This window comes from Echinops telfairi, unplaced genomic scaffold (assembly GCF_000313985.2).
Source record: "Echinops telfairi isolate 266 unplaced genomic scaffold, ASM31398v2 ScPeMD7_7458;HRSCAF=8496, whole genome shotgun sequence".
Classification (NCBI taxonomy): Eukaryota; Metazoa; Chordata; class Mammalia; order Afrosoricida; family Tenrecidae; genus Echinops; species Echinops telfairi.
In genome coordinates this window covers 37822363-37847223 of record NW_022111358.1, presented here as the reverse complement: position 1 = coordinate 37847223, position 24861 = coordinate 37822363, and the positions used below count along the sequence as shown (strand labels likewise).

At 47.8% G+C, this 24861-nt stretch overlaps 1 protein-coding gene across 1 annotated transcript; it reads right to left on the bottom strand.

The window, feature by feature from the left end:
- Positions 1 to 9399: 9399 nt before the first annotated feature.
- APOH (apolipoprotein H) lies at positions 9400 to 22391 on the bottom strand. Its single transcript, XM_004707550.2, has 8 exons — positions 22254 to 22391; positions 20931 to 21107; positions 19645 to 19741; positions 17921 to 17997; positions 14443 to 14631; positions 13856 to 14035; positions 11485 to 11682; positions 9400 to 9558 (listed from the first exon to the last, which is right to left on the bottom strand). Exons 1-8 carry the CDS (start codon positions 22315 to 22317, stop codon positions 9500 to 9502), a joined length of 1041 nt encoding a protein of 346 aa, XP_004707607.1. The 5' UTR covers positions 22318 to 22391; the 3' UTR covers positions 9400 to 9499.
- Between the last annotated feature and the right edge of the window lie 2470 nt (positions 22392 to 24861).

Genomic DNA, 24861 nt, shown 5'->3' with positions numbered 1-24861 from the left:
GGCTTATAAACTCCTTATAGACATTGAATTTAGCATAAGAGAAACACCTTTGCATCTAAAAGACCATCCCGCCTCAATCCAAGAGAAAAATAGACTCCCTGAGATCCACCTCCATCAGCCATAGGCAGCTGACTGGGTTCCAGACACTAGTGCACTTGTATTACCTGCAATGGAAGAGCCAAATTCCTCTGTGCTATAGGCCGATAACCAACTCTTTGAGGTTGAAGTTCAATCTTTCCTCAGTGGACTGCCCATGGAGAGGTAGGGCTTCCTGGGCCACTGGCTTCTTTGCAGCCTGGCTAACAAGGGTGCAGCCGAACTCTGCTGGCAGGCAACCTGGTGCCTCACACATTTAGGAAGAAAAACATTTTGAAAGGGGAGTCTACTTATGGGACCAAATGGACCACATAATAACTTAATAGAGAGCCTGCAATGGGGCCGTTTCTACTGATGGGTTTCTCTAATCCAAATTACCTCTCCAGGTTGCAAAAACAGCAGGCTTTTCATTCTGTGAAAATGTCATTAAATTAGAAGAGTCGGTGCTATGGCCTAAGCGCTGAAGTCGACCGGAATGATTTTTTTCCAGGGATCCAACCCTTGCCAGCAGTCTGAAATGTCTTTCCAATGAACAACATGGTGCAGACCGCCCTCCCCCACAAACCGACTGTCTTCTGCGGGGCCTCTGAAACAGGCAGCAAAAAACAGGGGGCTATGGCTTTAAAACAGGAGTCTGGGCTTTTGAGCTTTGGGCATTTTGAATTTGTGATGTTCCCAAACAGATCTGCTTATTGCCTATAGAAGTCGTGCAAGCAAGAAGCCCATTTTGTTCCAAAAATCCTTATGGGTTTGTTGCCTTCTTATGTTTTAAGTGATAGAAACCCCTCAAAATGACAAAATGCTAAATCTAATTATTTCTGAGTGTTAGGGATACGAATGTGAGATCAATGTTGCTTGGGTTTGGGTTTTGTTTGTTTTACGTTTTAAAACAAACCCTTTAAAAATGCAAGGGTTTTAAATGATAATAATATAATTGCTACCTGTGGTAGTTACATAAGTTGCCAATTTGAGACAGAGTAAAGGGGTGGAGTTTAGCCTGTCAATCAAGTCGCAGCTTGATGACCTCATTTGGAGGCACTAAGGAAACAGCTCGCTGGAGGCAGGACATAGGTTCACTCCCTGGGAGGCATTCCTGAGACAAGCCACATGGAGCAACGCAGATGCAGCCAGAGCCCTGGGAGCTGTAGAATCCACGGGGAGACCCCTGCCAGCACTGAGATGCATCTACTGCCACTGGATCCACAAGATTTTCCACCCACTGGCCAGTGATCTTCCTGCATTCGTCATTATTGCATGGCTGGGTGAGTCTAAAGAGGAATTTATGGACTAGCATTGGGCATATGGGCTAATATTGAACTTATGGACTTGATCTGGACTGGGCTGGTGCTTTCTTAATGTGCAGTCACTCTTTATATAAAGCTCTTTCCTATATACATGAGTGTCTATGAATTTGTTTCTCCAGTCTACCCAGACTAACACACTACCCTTGCCAAATTGTAATTAGCCGTGGCAGTGTTGTGAGGCAGTGTTGTCATTGGACTGCTAACCACAAGATTGGTTCAAAGCCACCAGTTTCTCCTTGGGAGAAAGATGAGTCTTTCTGCTCCCACAAGGATTTACAGCCTCATGGAAGAAGCACACCAGCCTGTGTGCTCACAAGGTGTCAACAGGATCAGGTAACAGGCATCAGAAGACCCAAAACAAACAATCATATCAATGTGCATGAGGGGGGTCGGAGTAGAGAACCAAAGCCCATCTGTAGACAATTGGACATCCCCTCACAGAAGGGTCACAAGGATGGGATGAGCCAGCCAGGGAGCAGTGTAGCACCTACGAAACACACAAGATTCCTCTAGTTCTCTAATGCTTCCTCCCCACCACTATCATGAACCCAGTTCTACCTTACAAATCTGGCTAGACTGGAACATGTACACTGGTACAGATAAGAGCTCTTGACACATGGAATCCAGGGCAGATAAACCCCTCAGAACAGTAATGGGAGTGGCAATACCATTGAGGGTAGAGAAAAGGGTGGGAGGGGAGAAGGGGGAACTGATCACAACCATCAATGTATAACACCCCACCCCCAGGGGGACGAACAACAGAAGTCATGGAGGAAGGGAAACAGAAGATGGTATAAGATATGAGAATAATAATAATTTCTAATTTATCAAGTGGTCATGAGGGTGGGGAAGCGAGGGGTAAAAAAGAGGAACTGATACCAAGGGCTCAAGTAGAAAGAAAATGTTTTGAAAATGATGATGGCAACCTCTGTACACATGTGCTTGATACAGTTGATGGGTGGATTATGATAAGAGCTGTAAGAGCCCCCAATAGAATGATTTTTTTTTTAAGGTTTACAGTCTCTGAAACCCACAAGGGCAGTTCTACTCTGTCCCTAGAGGATGGCTATGAGTTGGCTTAAACTCAATGACGGTGACCTTGAAGGGTGTGTGAGTGTCAGCTCTTGGTTGTTGTTTGATGCTGTTGAGTTTGTTCTATGCTATAAGTAGGTCCTGTCCCTTGCCACCCTCTCATTAGCTCTACATTGGAGCCCATTGGTTCAGCCACGATGTCAACTTACTGAAGGTCTTCCTTTTCTCTCCTGCCCCTCCACTTGGACCACTTCTAAGTAGCTCTGACAATAGGAGAAGCACTTGGAAAGACCTCACGTGTGTTGCTCAACGATCGCGGAGTTAGCAGAACCTAAGACAGCAGTGGAAGGCAGCAATGCTTATAATAATAGCTCACATCGTTTCTGTAGGTCAAGATTTTGGAAATGGCTTAGCTTGGTGACTCTAAATCAAGGGGCCTCATGAAGTTGCAGTCAAGATAGCACTGAAGCTGAACTCATCTGAAGGCTTGACTGGGGCTGGAAGATCTGCTTCCAAGGTCACCCATTTTTTACAGCTGCATGACGAGGGGAGTCCTCCCAAGCTCAAAGATGCTCACCTTCGTAGATCAGTAGGCCTAGCTCCCCCTATGAAGTATCTAGAGGCCCTCACACCCCCACTCCACAAGCAAGTCATCTGCCCAAAGGAACCCAGCTGTGTCCACCCCAGGAAGTCCACAGCTCTGTCCCAGGTCCTTGGTTTTCCTGCTGCCACTCTTCTGGGGTCACATCTCTCTGTCTCCCAGGATATAGAGTCCAAAGGACATGTTCTACTTGTGGCTCTTCTCTCTGGATGGAAGTAAGATCCCTCCTCCCGAGATGGCTCCTTTTCTACCCAGTGGGATGGCAAACTGGATCCTTCATGTTAGAGATTTCCCATGGTAATGCACCCTGTTAACAATCACTGACAACTGAATTGCATGATCCTGTCAGCAGCTTCCCCCACCTTCTCTTACCCAGACCCATTAGGAAAAGAGGAACACCCCCATCCCCCATCTGCTTGGTCCCATCTAAAGGATGGCCATGACAAAGTCCATGAGTAGAAAAGTCTTAGCAACTACATTACCACTCCACATTACGTGCATTTCATTGTAAGGTTGTATGGGTTTCAGGTACAAAGGAGAACCCAAACCTCAAATACAATTTAAGGAGAACATTTATGAAGTCTTATACGGAGCAAAGACAAAGACACATTATCTGGATGAGGGGGGCCGTTAGGGCAAGATCATAATGGCCTCCTCGGGTTTTCAGAGATTCAGGGACTTAAAAAGGACATGGAGGGCAAAGGAAACAGTAACAAATGCAAGACGGGGATCAATAAAGCACAGTTACGGCGGGGCGAGGGGTGGGGGACCACGGAATCAGGAATGGGGCCATGATTGATTGGGACATGTACGTAATGTGAGACAGAAGAGCTTACAAAATGGGTCCGGGCCTCCAGACCAAGGCAGTCAGGGAGTGATGGATGGAGACTCCACCCTAGTCCGGCAGTCTTGTTCTGGGAGAAACATCCGGGCAAGCCCTTCAAGGAGATGGCCCCTCCCTGAACTGGGGAGGAGGGTGGGGATAAAACACTTTCCAATGGACTCTGCTGGAGGGCAAGACTTTTCACACCTCTGGTTCATGGGCAGAAGGAATTCAATGGAGGCTTAATCCATGTGCGGACTCTGGATTTGGGGCTTTCACTGTGATCCATCGTTCTCTGCAAACCCAGGGTCCAATACTCAAACTATGCACTGCCATCGATTCATTTCCAACTCAGAGTGACCCTATAGGGCAGAGGAGAACTGCCTCTGTGGTTTCTGAGACTGTAACTCTTTACAGGAGTAGAAAGCCTGGCCTTTCCCTCTGCAGAGCAGCTCGTACTTTCGAACTGCTGATGTTGCGGTTAGCAAGCCAACTAGTAGCCACTGCCCCCAGGGCTCCCGCAGTGCTCTAATACAGTCTGTGTGTGCTCTTTCAACATTGTTGGACGCGCTGCTGTCAACCTGCTCCCCACTCACAGCAGCCCTCCAGCACACAGTGAGACTGCCCCATCAGATCTCCCCGGCAGTAGCCTATGCAAAGTGCCACAGCCCCATCACACAGGGAACAGATAGGTTCGAACAGCAAGCCTTTAGATGAGCAGGCAAGAACATAACCCCTCGACCATGAAGGCTTCTTTTCAACATGGTCAAACTTCTGCAAGACTATCTCGGGTATTGAAATATGGCAAAGCTTCTATGCCAATTGGTAAATAGCTGTTGTCGGAGTCCTCGGAGGGCCAGCCATCTGACACAGCCTTGTTCTCTGAACCCCTTTCCCCACTGTCTCAGAGTCCAGCAAGTGAAGGGTAAGACCTGACATACCTAGGACTCTCTAACTGTCCCCCCACCCAGGACTGCCATCTATTCTGATTGGTCAGTACCCATGCCATTCCAGTTTTAACCCTCCGTCATTGTATCTCCTGTTACTGTGGGGAAGCTAGGCTCAAGAATTCAAGATTCAGCAATTCTCAGAGTGTGTGGCTTGGTTGATCTAAAGAGAAAATTCTAACTGTGGAAGGAGAGAAGAACCGGCCCTGAGGGGTCTCATTGAGAGACCCTCGGGGGTTGAGCAAAAGGCCTGAAGCTCGGACCTCAAAAACTGAAACACACGCCCACTGCCATCGAGTCGATTCCAACTCACAGTGATCCCATAGGATGAAGTAGAACTGCCCCTGTGGGTTTCGGAGGCCCAAACTCTTCACTGGAGTAGAAAGCCTCCTCTTTCTTCTGCGGAGCCAATCTTGTGGTTAATGCAACTAGTAACCCACAATGCCACCACGGCTTCTTGACCTGTGTAAGAGAGACCCCAGTTACCCCCCAGCTTAATCAACATCCATAGCCTTAATGTAACTGTGGTGTGAATTCTGTGTGACCGTGGCAAGGGACCATCAAATGCAGCTGTGGGAAAGATGGCTGGCTGCAGGGTAGGTAAGAAAAGTTGGAGAGTGGAGGTATGTCTGAACTCCACCTCCTGAGAATCAGCTTTGGGCAGATTCTGGTCATTCCCCACGCCCCCTGAAGTTAGGTCTTGTGGTAGTTACATAATCTGTTGTCAATTTGAGACTTACAAGTGAAGGGGTGGAGGTTAGCCTGTCAATCAGGTCACAGCTTGATGACCTCATTTGGAGGCACTGAGGAGATAAATAGCTCCCTGGCGGCAGGACAAATGTGGGCTCCCTGCAAGACATTCCTGTGGACAAGATACATGGAGCTACACTAGAGCCCTGGAGCTGAAGGGGCCACGTGGAGACCTCTGCCAGCGCTGAGATGCCTCTACCACCACTGGACCCACAAAACTTTCCACCCACTGACCTGTGATCTTCCTGCATTCAGTATTTCATATGCTTCATGAGTCTGAAGAAGAATTTCTAGATTGGTATTAGACATATGGGCTAATATTGGACTTAAGGACTTGCTCTGGACTGGGCTGGGATGTTTTCTCAAAAGTCAACTGCTCTTGTATATAAAGCTCTTTCTTATACACATATGAGTGTCTATGAATTTGTTTCTCCAGTCCACCCGGACTAACACAGGCCCGTATTGACAGGACTACTACGACATCATTTTACAGGTTCTAAAGGGCACATTACATTACATCTGTTCCATAGGATCTCTTTAAAGTGCTGAAAAGCAAGGATGTTACTTTCAGAACTAAGGTGAACCTGATCCAAGCCATGGTCTTTTTAAACACTTCCTATGCATGTGAAAGTTGGATATTGAATAAGGAAGACCAGAGAAGAATCAAACACATTTGAATTACGGTGTTGGTGAAGACTGTTGAAAGTACCACGGACTGCCAAAAGAACAAACAAATCGGTCTTGGAAGAAGTACAGCCAGAACGTTACTTAGAAGCAAGGATGGAAAGACTACATCTCCCGTATTTTGAGCACGTTATCAGGAGAGATAACCAGTCCTTGGAAAAGGGCATCATTCTTGGTAAAAGTCGAGGGACCGGGAAAAGGGGAGGATCCTCAATGAGATGGCTGTGACGATGGGCTCCGACATAACCATTGTGAGGATGGTACGGGGCCAGGTGGTGTTTTGCTCTGTTGTACACAGGGCCGCAGTGAGTGGGCACCAGCTGGACAGAACCTAACAACAGGGCTGGGGGAAATCTTAGTTTTCCAGGCCGATAGCTAGGCCTGTTTCCCAACATGCCTCTGGGTGTGTTCAAACCACTAACTTCTCAGCTAACAGGCAAGCATTTAAATGCACCACCCAGGGACTCCTACCCGGTACAGATGCTGATAGGATGGTGGCATCAGTAGTTGTTATTGTTAGTTACCATCCAGTCCACCCAAGTCATGGGAACCCCTACATTTTACAGACTGGGGCCACACCATTGTGTTTCCTTGGCTGGAATCTTAACTTCCACGTACCGCTGGCTGGGTTCAATCCCCAGCCTTTGCATTAGCAGGCAAATACAAACCTTTTACTAAAGACCTTTGGACTTGGTATTAAGCCCACTGCCATTGAGTAGTTCCCAACACATCAGGACCCTGTCTCAGGTTTCTGAGGCTGTAAGTCTTTCCAGAAGCAGAAAGCCTCATCTTTCTCCCATAGAGCAGCTGGTGCATTTGCTCTGCAAGCCTTGTGATTAGCTAAAGCAGTGGTTCTCAGCCTCCCTAATGCTCCAACCCTCATGTGGTGGTGACCCCCCCAACCATAAAATTATTTTCGTTACTACTTCATCACTGTTCTTTTGCTACTGTTATGAATCGGGGAACCCCTGGAAAGGGTCCTTCCACCCCCAAAGGGGTCGCGACCCACAGGTTGAGCACTGCTGAATTAATGGGTCTCTTCTGGTTGCTTCTATTTCCTCAATAGAAAAAGGCTCACTGCCATCAGCTGACAGCGAGCAGACACAAGGTGGCGGGGGAGAATGGAGAAGACCTGGAATAGTTGCCTGGCCAGTGACCAGACTAAAGACATCCACAGGCTTGCCCTGCACGGCTGAGAACGCGAGTTCATGAATGTAGAGGAGACCTACCCGTGGGATTGAGAGCTTCCATTTGTTTTCATTTTCCAGCACCATTGGCTATTGGAGTGCAGGCACAGGGGAAGCAGACAGAGGAGGACTGGGATGGCCAGCACGTGTCACCATGCATCATGGGACCCAGAGTCGGGGAAGACTGAGCAAAGCCGGGTGCACAATGGTTAAGTGCTGGGCTGCAAACAGAAAGGTTGGCACATCAAACCCACTGCAGGGGTGGGGAATGATTGGATGTGATTCTTCCAGCCCAAGTCTCTAACTCCTAACAAGCGAGGTTTCCCTGCCTGGGTCTGGGAAGAAGGTGTGGGGAAAGGCATGGATGGAATTCACCCATGAGTGATTGCAAACAGGATTCCTTGGAGTGTCACTCTGCTGTGTATAAAACGAGCCTTCTGAGAACCAAGAGATCTCATCACCAACAAGAGCCAAGAGTGCAGTGTGTCCTCTGGACCTGAAGTCCCTCGCGGTGAACCTCCTGGACCCAGATGACAGCTACGACATCAGAGGAGCAGCAGCAGAACCAGGGCCAGAGTGTGGAACAGACTCATGGACTTCCCATCCTATGGAGCAAGCAGTGCCGAGTGGTTTGTGCAGGGGGGCTGGCTGGGGGAGTGGGGTGCCTCTGGGGACTTATTTGGAGAAGTTGGACTGCTGACTGACCCGTGGAAGTGGGGCTGAGTGCCTTGGAGTAGAGGCTTACTGAGGGGGTTGCCTCTGGGCATTTAATTCAGGTAACTGGGTTTGCTGACCCACAGAGCTTGAGCCGAATGCCTTTGGATTAAGGCTTACAGGAGTCGTATGCTGCTTTGGGCACTCACTGGAGGACCTGAAACTGTGTAAGATGCCCTGGTAAACAACTACCCCGAGCAAAATGGTAAAAAATTTCCCACTGGCAATACAATTTGTTGTCTTCCCTAATAAACCCTTTAATCATGGATTTTGTCTGTGAGTCTGTGTAGCCATCAGAATGAATATTAGAAGCAAGAGAGGTAAAGCAGGGAGCACTAAGACTCTACCCCCACCCAGCAATTCTGCAGGAGAAAAGACCTGGTGAGCTGTTCCCATAAAACCCACAGCTGTACAGATCACAGCCTAGGAGACCCAATGAGGTAGCTTTCTGTCCATCAGAGCACTATGTGTTGGAATTCCACCAGACAGCCCCTAAGAACACATGAAAGGCTGTTTTTGAAGAGGCATTTTGTACACACCAGTGATGCACATCCGGTTTGATGGGCTGGGACCGTGTGCTCACTCTGCTATGGCGATGCTGTGCACACTTGAAGATGTACAGGGATGGGCTGGGCTTTGTCCTAAATGCAGACTTCTGGGCCATCCTTGGAAATGGTGACCCAGTGTTTTACCCGCCTACTAAGCACCTAAGGGCTGTTAGCGTGGACTATTCTCCGAGGAACGCCGCATTGAAGGTGTTTCAGGTGGAAGTACTTGCGAAATCTGTCTGGGAAGAAGTACGGCCAGAGTGCTCCAAAGAGGCAAGAATGGCAAGACTTCTTACCTACTTTGGACATGTTGTTGGAAGAGACCAGTCCCTGGAGAAGGTAAAGTGGAGGGGTATTGAAAAAAGGAAAGCCCTCAAGGAGATAGATTTGCACCATGGCTGCAGCAACAGGCTCAGGTCCAGGATCGATTGTCTGGATGGTCAGGGCCGGGCAGTGTTTTCTTCTGTTGTGCATCGAGTCACTATGGGTCAGAGCTGACTCAACGGCGCCTAGCAACAACAACTTGCCAATAGAATATGAGAGTGGGGGTGGGGTGGGGTGGGAGGGTTGGTTTCCCAGGTGATTGTCTACCCTGCCCATTTGATGCCCATTGTCTACCCTGCCCAATGATGATGGCCAGATCGAAGATATCTGAGACCCGCACTCGGGGAACAAAGTAACAGCACACCCCACACGGAGCACCCCTGCAAGGGTTGAAGCAACACTTCCCGGAACTTTTATTTGCTCCCATTCTCATCCATTTCCTTGGACAAGCACAGATCCACCTGTGGCCCCGCCTGCGGAGTCTATGAATCACTCGCAGGGCTTGACATCCGAAGCATCCGTTTTCCAGAAGGCCAACGAACTGTGCTCTGTTGGTGGGAAAAGGAGAGACACATTCTAAGGGAAATCCTCATTCCTGAAAAGTATCAAATAACTAAGCCAGATCAAATGCATCTGACCAGTGTGTCCACTAAACGTGATTCTATCAGTAAAGTGGAAGGGACACAGGAAGTATGAGGCCAATGGGAAAGCACTCATTTCCCAGAAAAGAAATAAAGGGTGGTATGGAATGGTAGGAGCCCTGGTGGCATAGTTGCTTATGCATTGGGCCACAAACCACAAGATGAGCTGTTCAAAACTACCAGCCGCACCTTGGGAAAAGATGAGGCTTTCTATTCCCATACAGAGTTACAGTCTCAGAAACCAGGGACACTTCTACCCTGCCCTATAAGTTTGCTGTGAGTCAGAATTGACTTAGTGGCAGTGAGTTTGGGTTTTGTTTTATATATAAAGATATATCTATATATAACATATAGATCTTAGTCAAGATTAAAGGGGAAACAACAAACACCCTCTAGCCTTTATTTATTCACCAGTCCACCCCCAAGTGCTGCCTTGGTGAGTGGGGAGGGAGTGTAAAAGAGCCTAGAGAAATACATCAACAAGGCTTGTCGGTTCTTTTTAAATTATCCTCGTCTAATAATTTTTTCTATTGATTTTGTACTAGTTTTATTACTTTACTGTCGAATAGCTCACCAGGACTCTGCTGTCTTTTGTACAAGAAAGCATGTATCACCATTTGCCATGATAATGATCATGGTAACTGCTTGGTTGGACACTTTCTTCAGGTGATGCATTTTCATTCTCATAATAACCCCTAGGAGGCGGGGGCCAGGGCCCAACCCATGATCAACTTCTTCTCCATCAGCTTCCTACCCTGTCATCCCCTGGCTGCGTCCCAGCTGCCTCCCAGCCTGCAGATTGAGGGCTATCTCTGCTCTTTGAGCATGTCCGAGTCCAGAGTTCAGACTCAAGAACAGCTTCCGTTTCTGGCTGGTCCTTCCTTTCTGGTAGTAAAGGTATTGAAAGCCCAACCTTGAAACCCTAAAAGGTTGGCAGCTGTAGATATCGGGCATCAGACACCTCACTTGGTTGTTGTTGTCAGGTGCTGTGGCGTCAGTTCTGACTCATAGCAACCTTATGTACAACGGAGCAAAGCAGCCGCCCCATCCTGCTCCATCCTCATAATGGTTCTTGTGTTGGAACCCACTGTTGTAGTCGCTGCATTAGTGCATCTCATTGAAGACTTTCCTCTTTCATCCTTCCTTAAAATGGGTTACTCTAGCAAATACTGGATCTCATGAATACCTTTCTACACTCTCCAAAGGCACAAACAAACAAACAAGACCCCTCTCACTGCCAGGATGGAGCCCATTCTGACTCACAGTGACCCTAGAAGACAGAGTAGAACTGCTCCTGGATTTTCTCGAGGCTGTAAATCTTTAGGAGAGCAGAGAGCCTCATCTTTCTCCCTTGGAGCGACTGGTGAGTTTGAAAGGCCAACCTTGTGGTTATCAGCCCAATGCATCAACCACAACACCACTCTTAAGGATCACTGAAGGAATGAGGGGGGATTTCAGAAGATCTAAAGATCAAACACCACGGTCATCTGTTACTTTGTCACTGGAAGTGAGCTCTTTATCATTTGGGGCCAAGAGCTGGTGGGAATCTCAGATATTATTCAAGTCTAACTTGGGACAACACAAGATTGCTAATTCACCCCAACATGCATTGACTGCCACCACAGCCAACCTGTAAGGGAAGGGAAGCTGCCCATTGGAGAAGTGATAGTAAAAGCTCATTGTTTTATCTAGATGTTTCTCCCCGCCTCCAACTCTTTTTAGAAATCCAGTGGCTCAATGTGCATTGCTTCTTAGGGTCCTTACACAATGAAAGTGCTGATTCTGGTGATGGGTAAGAGGAGGTCCCCATCGAAAGCTGCCTGGGGGACTTACCCTTGAAGCATGAGGGGATTTCGATGGTGCCATCGATGCACTGAGCATCCTCTGTATAGCTACACTTCTTTTCCTTGTTCTTGCAGAAGAAGGAAACTTTTTCACCATGCAGCATTCCATTCTTAAACCTGTCTTGGAGCTTTATTTTCTCTCCTTGGTAAAGCACGGTGGCCTTTTTAATCGATAATTTACACGATGCTGCAAGACAGATTATGGGGAGCCTTAGGAGTCAAGTACATCACCCTTAAAGAGAACATAGCCTTTGAGCCAGTAGACAAGTACACGAAAGCCAAACAGATCAAGGCAAGAATATCCCAGGTGTACATAGGGTGTCTTTGGTATCGCTGTAAATGGCAGTTCTGTGTCAACATAACCTTTCATCACTGCTTCCAAGGTGGCCTTTTCTTCTTTTTACAGCCACATAGGAAGGTGAGAGCGGAAGCTTCGCTCATCCAGCTTCAGAGACTCAGCGTAAAATGAATGTCAGTCAATGTCCCATTCATTGAGTTGTGGGCGTTGGTTGCTAACAACACACACACCAAATTCATTGCCATCAAGTCAGTTCCTACTCATAGCCAGCCTCCAGGACAGGGTTGAACTGCCCCTGTGAGTTTTTGAGACAGCAACTCTTTATAGGAGTAGAAAGCCCCATCTTTCTCCCGTGGAGCAGCTAGTGGTTTTGAACTGCTGGCCCTAAGACCAGCAGCCCAACATGTAACCACGATGCCACCAGGACTCTTCTACCAGTTGACAAATGCTCTTTATGCTGAAAGCTTGCCTTCATTTGTGGGCAGCGACCCCTCCCTGGAGGTTATGCAATGTCCACCACTCCTGGGGGCAAAGGAAGCAGCCTAGAGTCAACGATTGACTGACAAGAGGAAGGGCAACTTTTGTGTGCAATCCGTCCTCCAGAGCTCCTTGTGGGATCAGGCCGCAGCTGGGCTCACTCTGAAACCCCACCCCGTGTTTCTCAACTTGGAAGACCTGGATGAGCAGCAGCTGCCTCACCGGGGAACTTAGAATTGTAAACACTCAGGTCTCGCTCCAGCTCTCTTTAATCAAAATCTTTGAAGGTGGGACCCAGAAATCTGTGTTTAATCAAGTCCTCCAGGCAGCTCGGAGCACCCTCGTGTGTGAGCATCGCTGCCCTGGCCTATCTCATCTGCCACGCTTCTCTTTTCCCTGAAACACTCCCTCCCTCCCTCCCTAAACCAACGGCACTTGAATCCCTGCCTCAGGCTCTGCTTTTAGAGACCCAGCGCCCCCACCCACCCCCACCCCCGAGCCCCACACCACAGAAAACACTGGTACCTGATGGGTACGAGCTGGACTGCTCACCTGAAGGAGGGGTGTCCTAACCCACCAGCTGCTCCCCGGGAGAAAGATGCCGCTGTAAATAAGGATTTACAGCCTCAGAATCCTTATCTAGATTGTATCCTAATGACTCGGAATCAGTGCAAGAGCAGTGGGTTTAGTTCATTGAACTAAACACAAGAGTTGTGTGCCATCTTGCCACTGAGCTTAAATTCCTCTTTCTACTTGAGCTGCCAACCATAGAAAGGTAAGCCGGCTGTACTTGCTGTTGGCTTAGGTTGTTCTTCCTTGCACACGTCTGACCTTGTCTGGATCAAGGATGGGCACCCAATTCAAAAGGAAACCAAATCTAGTGGGGAATGAAGCTGATGGATCCTTTAGCTGAACCATCCCTTTGTAGAGTCAAGTCATGTCAAGTCATGTACCATGTAGAGTTAAGTCATGTACCATGCAGAGTTGTCATGTACCATGTAGAGTAAAGTCATGTCAAATCATGTACCATGTAGAGTCAAGTCATGCCAAGTCATGTACCTGTAGAGTTAAGTCATGTACCATGTAGACTCACGTACCATGCAGAGTCAAGTCATGTTCCAGAAGAGAAAGCAAAGAGGGACAGAGATGGTGAGCTTAGATGCCATTGAGACCTGGTGAGGAAAGCGATCCTTCCTGCCTTTCCATTCCCAGCATCAGGAGAGCCTGCTGGACTTCCCTTCCCCATCTTCAATAAGCTCCCTTTTCCTTGAACTGGCTCGGAGATGGGAGGAAGAGGCTTGACTGGAACAAGGCACTAAAGGATGCTGGCAGACAAAGAGTCAGGTGGCCACTTTGGAAAGCCCGCCCCATCTTCCACCACATTAACACGTGTAAAGAGGACCCGTGTGTGTCTCATGAGTCAGTTTAAACCCAAGCATGAGGCATCTCCCAGCATGCGTGGTTTCCAAACTCTCTCATATGCCAAGCGAGAAGGAGCAATGAGTAGGAAGTGATTGAAACAAGAAAATAGCATCTCAAGGCGATCATTGGAGACATTGAAAGCACCTCACCCAAAGTCCCCTACCTTTACAACTTGGCTGGGCAGACCATTTCCCCAACTTGCCACATTCTACTTCTTCCGGGCCATCCAGAACAAATGTCTCGTGGCAGCCATACGTGGCTTTATCCTTGTAATAAAGTGCTTGTTCCGCAGGATAGTTCACAAATCCGTTGTCTGGTCTTGATGGAAACGGGCACTTTACTTCTAAAAAGTTTATTGAATCAGACATATTAATAATGAATAGGTAGTTATGGCAATTACCATGTGCGTTTCTATGAGGCCACGACCCAGTCACTGGGCATTGTCATGACTGAGATGCGTGTACTGCGCTCTTGTCTGCGTTGGCCACGCTCTTCGTCCTAGGCCAAGTCCAAGGGCCACCACCTCCATGAGGCTTTCCCAGGCACCAAATTGCATCAGACATCATTTTCCTGAAGGCGGGTGTCAGTCATTGGTACCGCACTCACCTAGGACCCTGTCTGATATTTGGGAGATGCTCGAGAAACATTTGTTGAATGAAGCTATCTGGAGCATTCCATTGTAGTGGCTCGTCTTTGTTTTGTGGTTGTTAATGGGGTTCTAAATTAGTTGTTCAGTTTCATTGTACTTACCCCTGCATTCTGGCACTTCGGTCCAATTTCCATGGGCTGTGCAGGTAATGGTGTCATTTCCAAACATGGCATGCTTTGGCAAGCATTCCAAGACAGCAGTGTCCCGATAGAGGGAGTTGTTTCCCATTGATGGCTTATAACCACGAAGTGTTGCGAATTTAGGCACAGGTGGTGGAGGACAGGTCACAGCTGGAGAAAAGAAAGAGCTATCATCTCTCAGAAAACAGTTGAGGTTTATGAAGGTAAGGAGGATGGGGAGTGGGGAAAGTTCAAAGGTGAACTTGAGAAAAATGCAAGCTTGAATTAAATGACAGGGCAAAAACTGCCAATTAAGGGCGCCAAGTTGGAAATAGGATCTCAAAATCAAACATCTGAAACAGTCAAACGAAACACAAACTGCAAAGTCTTGCCAAGACGCATTTGGTTCCGTCGCTATAAGGCCTGTGATCCCAATGTTGCCTGGGAAAATATTTCTAGAAGGCAGCATCCGGGAAGGAGATTGCTGATGGAGCAGCATGTGGTAATTGCCAGTGACAGCGACTTGGTACAGAGTCATTTGTGACATCAGCTTTTTCTAAGGGGCCTTTCCATGTACCTCCCAGGACACGAGGACCCCACAGTGCGCTTGTCATCCTGGTCTGGCCAATGATGAGTGCCCACCAGTTTAGGAAATGTTTTCCTAAGAGAATAAAAAGTAATGCACATCAAAAGGTAATTGGTCTTGAATTACCTAGATCAGGGGTAGGCAAACTTTGAGACAGGAGAGCCAATCCTGTCCCTCACAATAACTTAAACATGATTCAAGAGCCCACCAGTCCTACACAAACTCTTCCAGAACATAGAAAAAGACGGCAAACTCCCAAGAGCCTTCTATGAAGCTAGTATAACTCTGATACCAAAACTGGGCAAGAATGCCACCAGAATTGAGAACTACAGACCAATATCCCTAATGAACATCAATGCAAAATTCCTTAACAAACTACTAGCCAACAGAATACAAAAGTATATAAAACAAATAATTCACCATGACCAAGTGGGATTCATACTAGGGATGCAGGGATGGCTCAACATATGAAAGACCATTAGTATCATTTGCCACATTGACATGAAAAAATATAAGAACCACATCATAATATTGATAGATGCAGAAAAAGCGTTCGACAACATCCAACACCAATTCCTGTTTAAGACACTTGAGAAAATAGGAATGGAAGGAAAATTCCTCAAGACAATACAAGCTATATATGAAAAACCAATAGCCAACATGGTGGTCAATGAAGAAAAGACTAGCACAATCCCACTGAAAAAGGGGACCACACAAGGATGCCCCCTGTCCCCACTCTTATTTAATATCGTGCTGGAGGTTTTAGCTAACAGCATAAGGCAAAGAAAAGACATCAAAGGTATTCGTCTGGGGAAGGGAGAGGTGAAACTATCGTTATTTGCAGATGATATGATTTTATATATGGAAAATCCCAAAAGTTCCACTAGGGGAGTACTGGAAGCAATAGAGGAGTTTTTGGCAGAGTGGCAGGATACAAGATCAACAAACAGAAGTCCATTGGACTGTTATACACATCAGATAAGACCACTGAAGAGGAGATCAAAAAGGTGGTACCCTTCCCAATAGCCAAACACAAATTGAAATATCTAGGGATATACCTGACTAAAAGAACAAAAGATCTATATGGGGAAAACTACAGAACACTATTACAAGACACCAATAGCGACCTCAACAAATAGAAGAATATCCCATGCTCGAGGATTGGAAGACTCAATATAGTCAAGATGTCAGTTCTGCCAAAGGCACTATGTAAGTTTAATGCAATCCCGATTCAATTACCCTCATCTTTTTTCAAAGAAATGGAAAAACGGATTACCAACTTCATATGGAGAGGGAAGAAGCCCAGAATTAGCAGAGAACTCCTCAAGAAGGACACAGCGGGAGGGTTTGCTCTACCTGACTTTAGCACATACTATACAGCCACAGAATTTACATATTTGTTACACATCTGCTTCAAAGGGTCATTAATAAACGCCATTGCAATTCCTTCTACCGCTGAATGTAAAACTCAATGTGTTCTTTTAAAAAGCTCTTCTTTGTATTTGAGATTTTATTAAACTCGAGTTCATTTGAGCTTATTTCACTTTTCCACTTGCTTCAGCTCAGACAGACCTGGCTGGAAGACGAATGAACCGTAACGATTATTGCAATGCCTGAGCTTCCTGATCAAAAAGTGAGCTTGGAAAAATCACATGCAAGGGAGCGTGAGAGCACCCTCCCTAGAGCTGCCCCGGACTGCTCCTCCGAGCATCACCTGAATAAGTCATCTCTGGTATCTTCAATCACTTCCTGTGCATGTGGAAGTTGGATAATGAATAAAGAATGACCACAGAAGAATTGGTGCATTTGAATTCTGGTGCTGGTGAAGAATATTGAACACGGCATGGATTGCTGGAAGAATAAACAAATCTTCCTTGGAAGGAGTACAATCCAAATGTTCCTGGGAAGTAAGGAAGGCAGGGCTTTGTCTCACATACTTAGGGCAGGTTATCCGAAGAGGCCAGTCCCTGGAAAAGGACTTCATACTTGCTTCTGTGGACGGCCAGTGAAACAGAGGCAGACCATTAAGAGGCAGACAAATTGACATGGTGGCTGCAACAATGAGTTCAAGCCCAAGATTGCTTGTGGGGGTGGGGCCAGACCAGGGAGTGCTGCCTTCCATGGTTCATAGGCTTGCGACGGGTCAGCACTGACTTGCTGACACCTAACAACAACATTTTTGGAATAATCTCAACCAGCTCTTGGGGACAAAGTCCTGCAATGGACTCTGGGCACGCCGTGTACCTTTCTTTGCTTGTCTTCCGTCTCTAGACACCCTTGGAAATACAGCCTTGGTGCTGACACTGAGAACAGGGCCTGGTACAGCCAAACCCAAACCAGATGCATCGCTGTTGAGCCCGTGCCGACCCAATGTGGAGTGCAAATAAAACCTAAACTCAGGGCCGTCAAGTCCTTGTCGACTCATAGCAACCCTTTAGGACAGGGTGGAACTGCTCCTGTGACTTTCCAAGATTGTAAGGGGCTTAATAGATATTTATTGGATGAATAAGGTTCCAGGGGAGGTGGAGGTTTCCATCACTTTTCCTAGTCACATGTTGGAAAAACCTGAAAGGCAGATATGCCCATTCTCAAGCCCTGGGAGTATTGGCATTAACAAACCCAGCAGCCCCCTGGCTCTTCCCCCGTGGAGTAGGCAACATGTGCATAGGTAGGATGTGTCCCTTCTGTCTGTTCATCCTCCAGAGCAGGATGGTGGTCTCAGGATGATCATCTCATTGGACCAACTGGGGGATGGGGGTCTCCTGAGACATGGTGCTGTCAGTACTAAAACCAAGCAAGTCCCAGACTCACTGGGACAAGTTGGCCACCTTCCCTCCAACCGAGCTTGTCAGAAGCGTGGCAGCTCAGACTCACGGGCACAGACGGGTAGCGTGGGGCTCCATCTTCCTTCCTCCGTGCATTTGGCCGAGCCCGTCCCATTCAGATAAAACCTGCGAGAGGAGAACGTGATCCGTTAAGCATTGAGGTCATTGATCCATGGCAGCTCAGACGTGTTCTTTGCCAAACATCATCACTTCACGGTCGCCCCACGGAATCCCTTTCTGTCCGAGAAGGCTGCTTTCCTGAGACTCCAGCGAGGCCTCCCTCCATTGTCAATGGAACAGTCTGCCCCGGAAGCCAATTTTTTCCAAGGCCGTTTACCTTCAAACCCAACAGTGAAGTGATCCTTCAGATGAAAGCACTCTCACGTCTCTTTCATCAATAGGATTGCCTAATCTCAGATTCTAAACAAGGATCCTCAGGAAGAAGCGGGCCCTAATATGCAGCTTGTGTGCTGTCACCCACGGATGTCACGGTGGAGTCTGTGCGTCAGGTAAATGAGAGGCCTTCGCAGCTCTCAGTGCTATCTGGCTAGGGCATTTCGTAAAGGCTCCCGAGACCAGGCTTACTGTCACCACACTCCTAAACATCTCTCCTCTCCTCCAGGGGGGCCAGTTAAATGAGTCCCATCCCTAAATCCCAAGCCCTATTCCTAAAATAGTTTAACCCTTATGTTGAGGGTTTAGTAGCCCTCATGTTACAATAAGAAGCCCTAGTGGGTGATGCTGTGGGTTAGGCACTGGGCTGCTAACCAGAAAGTTGGTGGTTCAAACCCACCAGTTACTCTGATGGAAAAGAACGAGACCGACTGCTCCCATAAAGATTTACTGCCTCCGTGATCTGCTTCTACCAAGATAGCAGCCTAGGAGGCCCCACAGGGCCACTGCCGCCCTGACCCCCAGGGTCGCCACGAGGTAGCATCAGCTCCAGGTTGCATAATAAGAACAAACGCCAAGCTGTGGCCCTGAGCTACACTTCTGTGAAGGGCGACTTTATTTTAATACCTGATGGTACAAAAGCATTTGGAGGTCTTTTTTCTAGAAAGCACGGGAGATAAATTCATAGGATAAGCCATTCGCTTTTTCTCTGACTGACATGTTCAATCATTGGCATCTGCCTAGCCTCTATTGTTAGAAGTGCAAGACCATGTTCTTTTATGCCATTCATCTCACCATGTTTTAAGTCTATTTATTAGGAGTTTCTCAGAGAGGCATGAGATTGTGTATTTCTGAATTAAAGTTTTAAAACAGATTTGACGCAGAGATTAGAGAGGGTCCTTGTCATCTAATTACAATCGTTTCAAGAAACCTCCTTGAGAAGTAATCAATCAGGAGAGGAAGAGCTAGGAAGAATGGCAGCTTTATAGTCTACTAGTTGTTGTGTTCTAGGAGGGCTGGTGGCGGACTGGTTAAGCACGAGGCTGCTCACACCCAAGGTCAGCAGTTTGAAACCACCAGCTGCTGCTCGAGAGAAAGACGGTGCTTTCTACTCCTGTAAAGAGTTACAGTCTCGGAAACTGAAAGGGGTAGTTCTACCCTATAGGGACCTATAGGGTCCTACGTCACGGGTCCCTATGGGTTGGCATTGACTCACTGGCAGTGAGTGGGTTGTTTTATTCCCCATCTGTGACTCCCCACTCGATGCCACGGGAGCTGATATCCAAAGCAGAGCAAAAATAAGATTTAGAGTCAGCATGCTCAACCTCAGGGTCCGGAGGTTTGGACTTGAGACACAGAAATCCACCAGGAAGGCCTTACCCGGTATTACAAGCAAAGCTGATGGTGTTGGGATACTCAAATGTTGTAAAGCGCACCGTTCCATTTCCTAGGATGCCGGCAAAAGGACACACTCTCGCTGTGGTTGGAAGATAAAAAGGCAAATTTCCATTTATAGCACTTTCCAGTAGAGTAAAAGTAGATAAGCCCACTTCTATCCTTTGATCCAATGACTCTAGCGTTCCAAATGGGTCAAGTCAGATGCACGAGCGTGTTGATCCTCCCGCCACCTCTGCTCACAACTGGACAATCGGCGTGTTCACCGCCAGGGGGCCTGGAAAGGAGCCTAGTGTATCATCCAAGAGTTGCACTCACTGGGGAGGGAGATGGAATTACAGGGGTAGAGGCCTGTGCAAGCTATTGTGTAGAATCATGTATTTTAGAGCCAATAATATATGACTTCTAAGGAGTGTGGAAACTTAGTAAAAATGTGTAATGGGCAGAATGAAAGGAGAAAACATACAAAATGGGACAAGCCCTCAGTAATGGTGAGAACTACGTTGAAGATAATGAACTTGCTCATGTTCCACAATGATGGCTAATTGAAAGGAAAGCATCTCGCTAAGGTGATTGTAGCGTGTTTTCATGTAAGAAAAATTATGTTCCGTCTCTTTTACTTAAAAAGCGTGTTCAAATCAGTATGAGCAGGTATAATTTTGAAGAAAGGTCATGCTCATTAACTGAAATAATCAGCCCTTGGATCAGTTTATGTTTACAGCTTAACTACTCCATATATAATTGTCAAAATTCTATCTGGCTCATTTTCCAATATGCGACTGCAGTAAGTAACGTCAGCACGATGTCATACAAGCAGTGGGAGGGGGCGGGAGACCAATGCCATTGTCTCCCATTTAAAAAAAAGGTATAGCTACATATTGTTAAATATGAAAATGCTTATTCACTTCAGCAACTATCAAATCAGCTTTTTTTTTTTTTTAAGGCAAAGCCCCAAGATAGGTTGGCTCCTCAACTTTTGTGTTTTCAATGTCTCTTTGGCATCAGTCTAGAGTTCTGAGTCTGCACCCTCCCCCTTTTAACGTCCTTGATGGCACACTGGCCGGGGCATTTGCAAGCCCCCCTGAGTTCTACGCCAGGAGCTCCTCCTGGCCTACAGCTAGTACTCAGAGCCTCCCCTCCTTTCTCCCAGGAAGAACCCTCAGACCCTCTGGTCCCCAGCCACCCGTCCCCTCCAGTGAGCGGCCTGAGCACTATGAAGTTAGCCATCCCAAAGAAAGAGGGGCAGGACCGGAGAGCAGGCACCGACTTACGCAGACACTTCAGAGTGTTGATGGGCCATATGCCAGTGAGAGGGCACGTAAACCGCCTTATCCCTCCCCGGGACTGGTAGCCCGGCCGGCAGGAGTAGGTGATCTGCTCCCCTGGCTCATAGAACTGCTTTAATGGAACCACCAGGGCAAACGGTAAGTCATCTGGCTTGGGACAGGCTGAAACACACAGCAGTTGGTTAAGAAATCAGTATTTGAAGCTCGTTCCGTTCCGCTAGCACACAAACGAACAACCAGTATCGGACACTGCTCGTGACGAGGACGCACGTTGATCAGGAGAGACCGGTCCCTAGGCAAGGGCATCATGTTTGGTAAAGCAGAGGGTCACGAAACAAAAGGCACACCCTCGGGGAGGTGGATCGGCACTGTGGCTGCCACAACGGGCAAACACATAACAATCGTTGTGAGGCTGGGGTAGGGCCGAGCGGTGTTTGTTCTGTTGTACAGAGGGTCCCCATGGGTCGGAGCCAACTTGATGGCACCTAACCCCAACGGTGACAATGACTTAGACACATTTCAAACCGAATACTTTACGTGCCACGTCTTGCGGGCTCTCCACACCACCCCTTAGAAGTGGGTAGACTTAGTGTCAGGTGATGACACAGAGGCTCAAATTGGTGAAGCAGCTTGTGGAGAAGCTTGTGAGTATACCAAGGTTAATGAGTAAATATCAGCCCCGTCTCTCCAGCAGATACCCTGGAAGGGAATTTAAAGTAGCCCTTATTGACCTCTGACAAATCTTAGTGGAGGCTAGGCAAATGAGTCCTTTTATTCTCCACCAGAAAAAAGTACTTACCCACCACCCACTATGACCCCAACTCTATCTTACTAATCTGACTAGACTAGAACATGTACACGGGTAGAGATCAGAGCTCCCAACACAGGGAACCCAGGACAGATCAACCCCTCGGGACCAATAAGGGGAGCAGCGATACTAGGAGGGTGGGTGAGGGTTGGGTGGGGGGGAGTAAGGGAGAATCGATCACAATGATCAATGCATGGCCCCCATCCCAGGGGGATGAACAGCAGAAAAGTGGGTGAAATGAGACAACGGTCGGTGTAAGACATGAACAACAAAAAAGAATAATTTATAAATTATCAAGGGGACACGGGGAAGGGAGGCTGGGGGAGGGAGGGTGAAAATGAGGCAATGCCAGGGCCTCAAGCAGAAAGGAAATGTTTGGAAAAGATGCGGACAACCTATGTCCAGATGTGCTTGACATATATGTGGCTATAGGGATGGTTTATGATAAGAGCTGTAAGAGCCCCCAATAAAATGATTTCAACAAAGAAAAAAGTACTTACTCCTTCCTGCCACAGCAACGTGACCGAGGAAACAGGAGAGCAGAAGGAACACGGGAGAAACCATGGTGGGGCGACCGTTCCCGCGGGCACTTCCAAAGTGGCTCGACGCTAAGGGAAAAAAAGGGCTTAAATACTAACCTTTCGGGGGAGGTTTGCTTTGATCTCTGTATAGAGCAGCTAAAGCCTATGATCTCCGAGGGACTCTGAGGCCCGCGTTCTTTAATCATTTACTTTCCGTGCCTGTGGGTTTGTTGTGAAATACTTAGCCAGTGGCTTTCTGTGTCCATAACACGAATGTTCGTAGCACGATGGGTTGCATCACGGCCTTGGCTAGGGTCCTGGCGGTTCCCGGAAGGCCACATCTCTACCTCTCTGTCTGTTCTTGGAGTGGAGGATGCATTCGAATGCCACTGTTCTTGCTTCAGTCCACAGCCGTGCGATATGATGGACCAGGGCTTCATCTCTCTACGGCTCAATCTCTTCACCGCTCACAGGATGCCCCAGCTTCCCGAGGCATGCTCCTGAAGAGCACCTGACCTCACACTTGGCGTGCCGACAAGGCGGCGCTCTCACCAAAGGACTGTGCTGGTGAGGTGCCCTCCAGTCGGTTCCAGGAGGGACCCCCCCGGACAAGAGGACAAAACGCTGCTGGTCCGCACCATCCTCAGCACCGTGGTGACACTCGAGCCCATGTGGCAGCCGCCGCGTCAGGCCATCTCCTTGACAGCGTCCTCCTTGTCACTGACCTTCTACACAATGACCCCTTCCTCCCCAAGCCCCTTCGCCTGCCATTAGCAAAGACTCTCCTGGGAACCTCACCGACGACCATGGAGGGTTCCGCCATCCTTTCTCGTCTCAAATCCACACAGAGCCCTGCTCACCCATTTTTGGTATCTCTTCGATCTAGGTTTCCAAGCTTATTTGGCCTACCGCCCATGTTCAGGCAGGAAATAAATTGCTCGCCATCCCCCTGGTTATTAAGAATTGCTGTGCTGTAGGGCATAGCAGCACCCCTCACTGGGCTGGATCGCCCACCCTGGGAAGCATGGTTCTAGACAGAGCCTAGATCCGTTGCAGGGATTAGAAAGGCGAGATGAAAGGGCAACTTGGGACTCAGAGAAGAAAAGGCAGTGAGGAAGAGGAGAGGAGAGGAGAGGAGGGCCGACACTGATGATGTTGTTCAAAGGGTACCATCCATGGCACCATAGGTCTCTCATATACGACCTGCTCTGACCTTCCTTGGCACGCATGGGGTTAAGAAACGTTGGTGTCTGACGGTGGCTCTTAAACTGTGTTCCTAATAAACATAGGGTTCCAGCCATGTCAAGAAAAGTAGACCTGCCACTAAAATTAAATTAGCGAGGGGTCCTTCTCCTTTTGGGAGTAAGTCACAACCGGTCCACATACCACCACCACCTTCGAAGAGAAAGGACTCTTGTGCACTGCATCTCTCCCATCGTTGTTGCTCCTGGCTGTCTTGAAGTCAGTGTCTGATCTGTGGATAGCAAAACAGGGTCCCTGTGACCCAGGGGATTCCATGGGTTATGTTTAAGGAGCAGTGTACTTACTCAAGCAGGGATGGACTCAAAAGGAGTCCACCTTCCTCTGCACACTCTGCTGAATCATGTTCCATATCTCACCAGCGCCTACTGAGCAGTAGGTAAGAGGTGGCTGCATTAGAAGTGTTCTGCCAGGACGCTAACTCCTGCCTCCTACCGGCAGGGTGAGAACGTTGCACACTCCACCATCACCACTCTCTCCAGATCACTCCCCTGGCTGGCGGAGCATCCCCTCCCTAGGTGAGAAAGAGAGGAAACTCAAGGGGCTCAGGTTGTTCGATGGAAGAAAGATAAGAGGCAGTTGGGAAAAGAGAGGTACTAAAGAGCGTGGGGCACCAGGCTAAGAACATTGTGGAAGAAAAGGTGTGCATTGAGACTGTTTGTGGCTGCAGCTACAGAGCGGCAGGCATTGAGGAGAGCACTGGCATTTTATCGGGAGCTAAGATGGATATCATATCATTTCACAGTTCAGTCGCACCAAGCAGTCTTGAACAATTGCTACCGCAAGGGCTTTTAATGACGTCTGTGAACAAACATAACGCGTTGGCCTGAGGGAGCTTTCTGGAGGGCTGGCGGGATCTATATCTTATGTGAGGTGGCGGTTATTTGTTTGGACACACAGGAACTTGGTGGCACAGTGGTTAAGCACTCAGCAGCTAACTGAAAGACAGGTGGGCAGTTCAAGTCCGTCAGCCACTCCTCGAGGGCCAACAACATTGGTAGTTGGCGTCCATAAAGATTACAGCCTTGGCAACTCTAGAAGGGAGTTCTGTGTTAGAGGGTGACTGTGAGTCTAAATTGACTCACTGGTGATAGATTTTATTTTACTTCAGTACCATAACTCACCAAACTGAATGTTTTTTCAAATATATATATATGTATATATATTCCATGATTCTTTTATTTAGACAATTTTTAATAGTTTCGTTGGCTCACAAGTCACATATCATACAATTTAATCATTCAATCCTATTAAGATTTGTGTAATCACCACAATCAATTTCAGAACATCTTCTTTTCAGAAATACTCACTGTTGTTAGCTTCCCAC

Coding starts and splice junctions, on each gene's coding strand:
- APOH (XM_004707550.2), bottom strand. CDS start 22,317: ATGGTTTCTCCCGTGTTCCTTCTGCTCTCCTGTTTCCTCGGTCACGTT. Junction 21,108..22,253: donor CGTTGCTGTGGCAGGAAGGA/GTAAGTACTTTT, acceptor TGTGTGTTTCAG/CCTGTCCCAAGCCAGATGAC. Junction 14,632..17,920: donor CACGCTACCCGTCTGTGCCC/GTGAGTCTGAGC, acceptor TCTTTTCTCCAG/CTGTGACCTGTCCTCCACCA.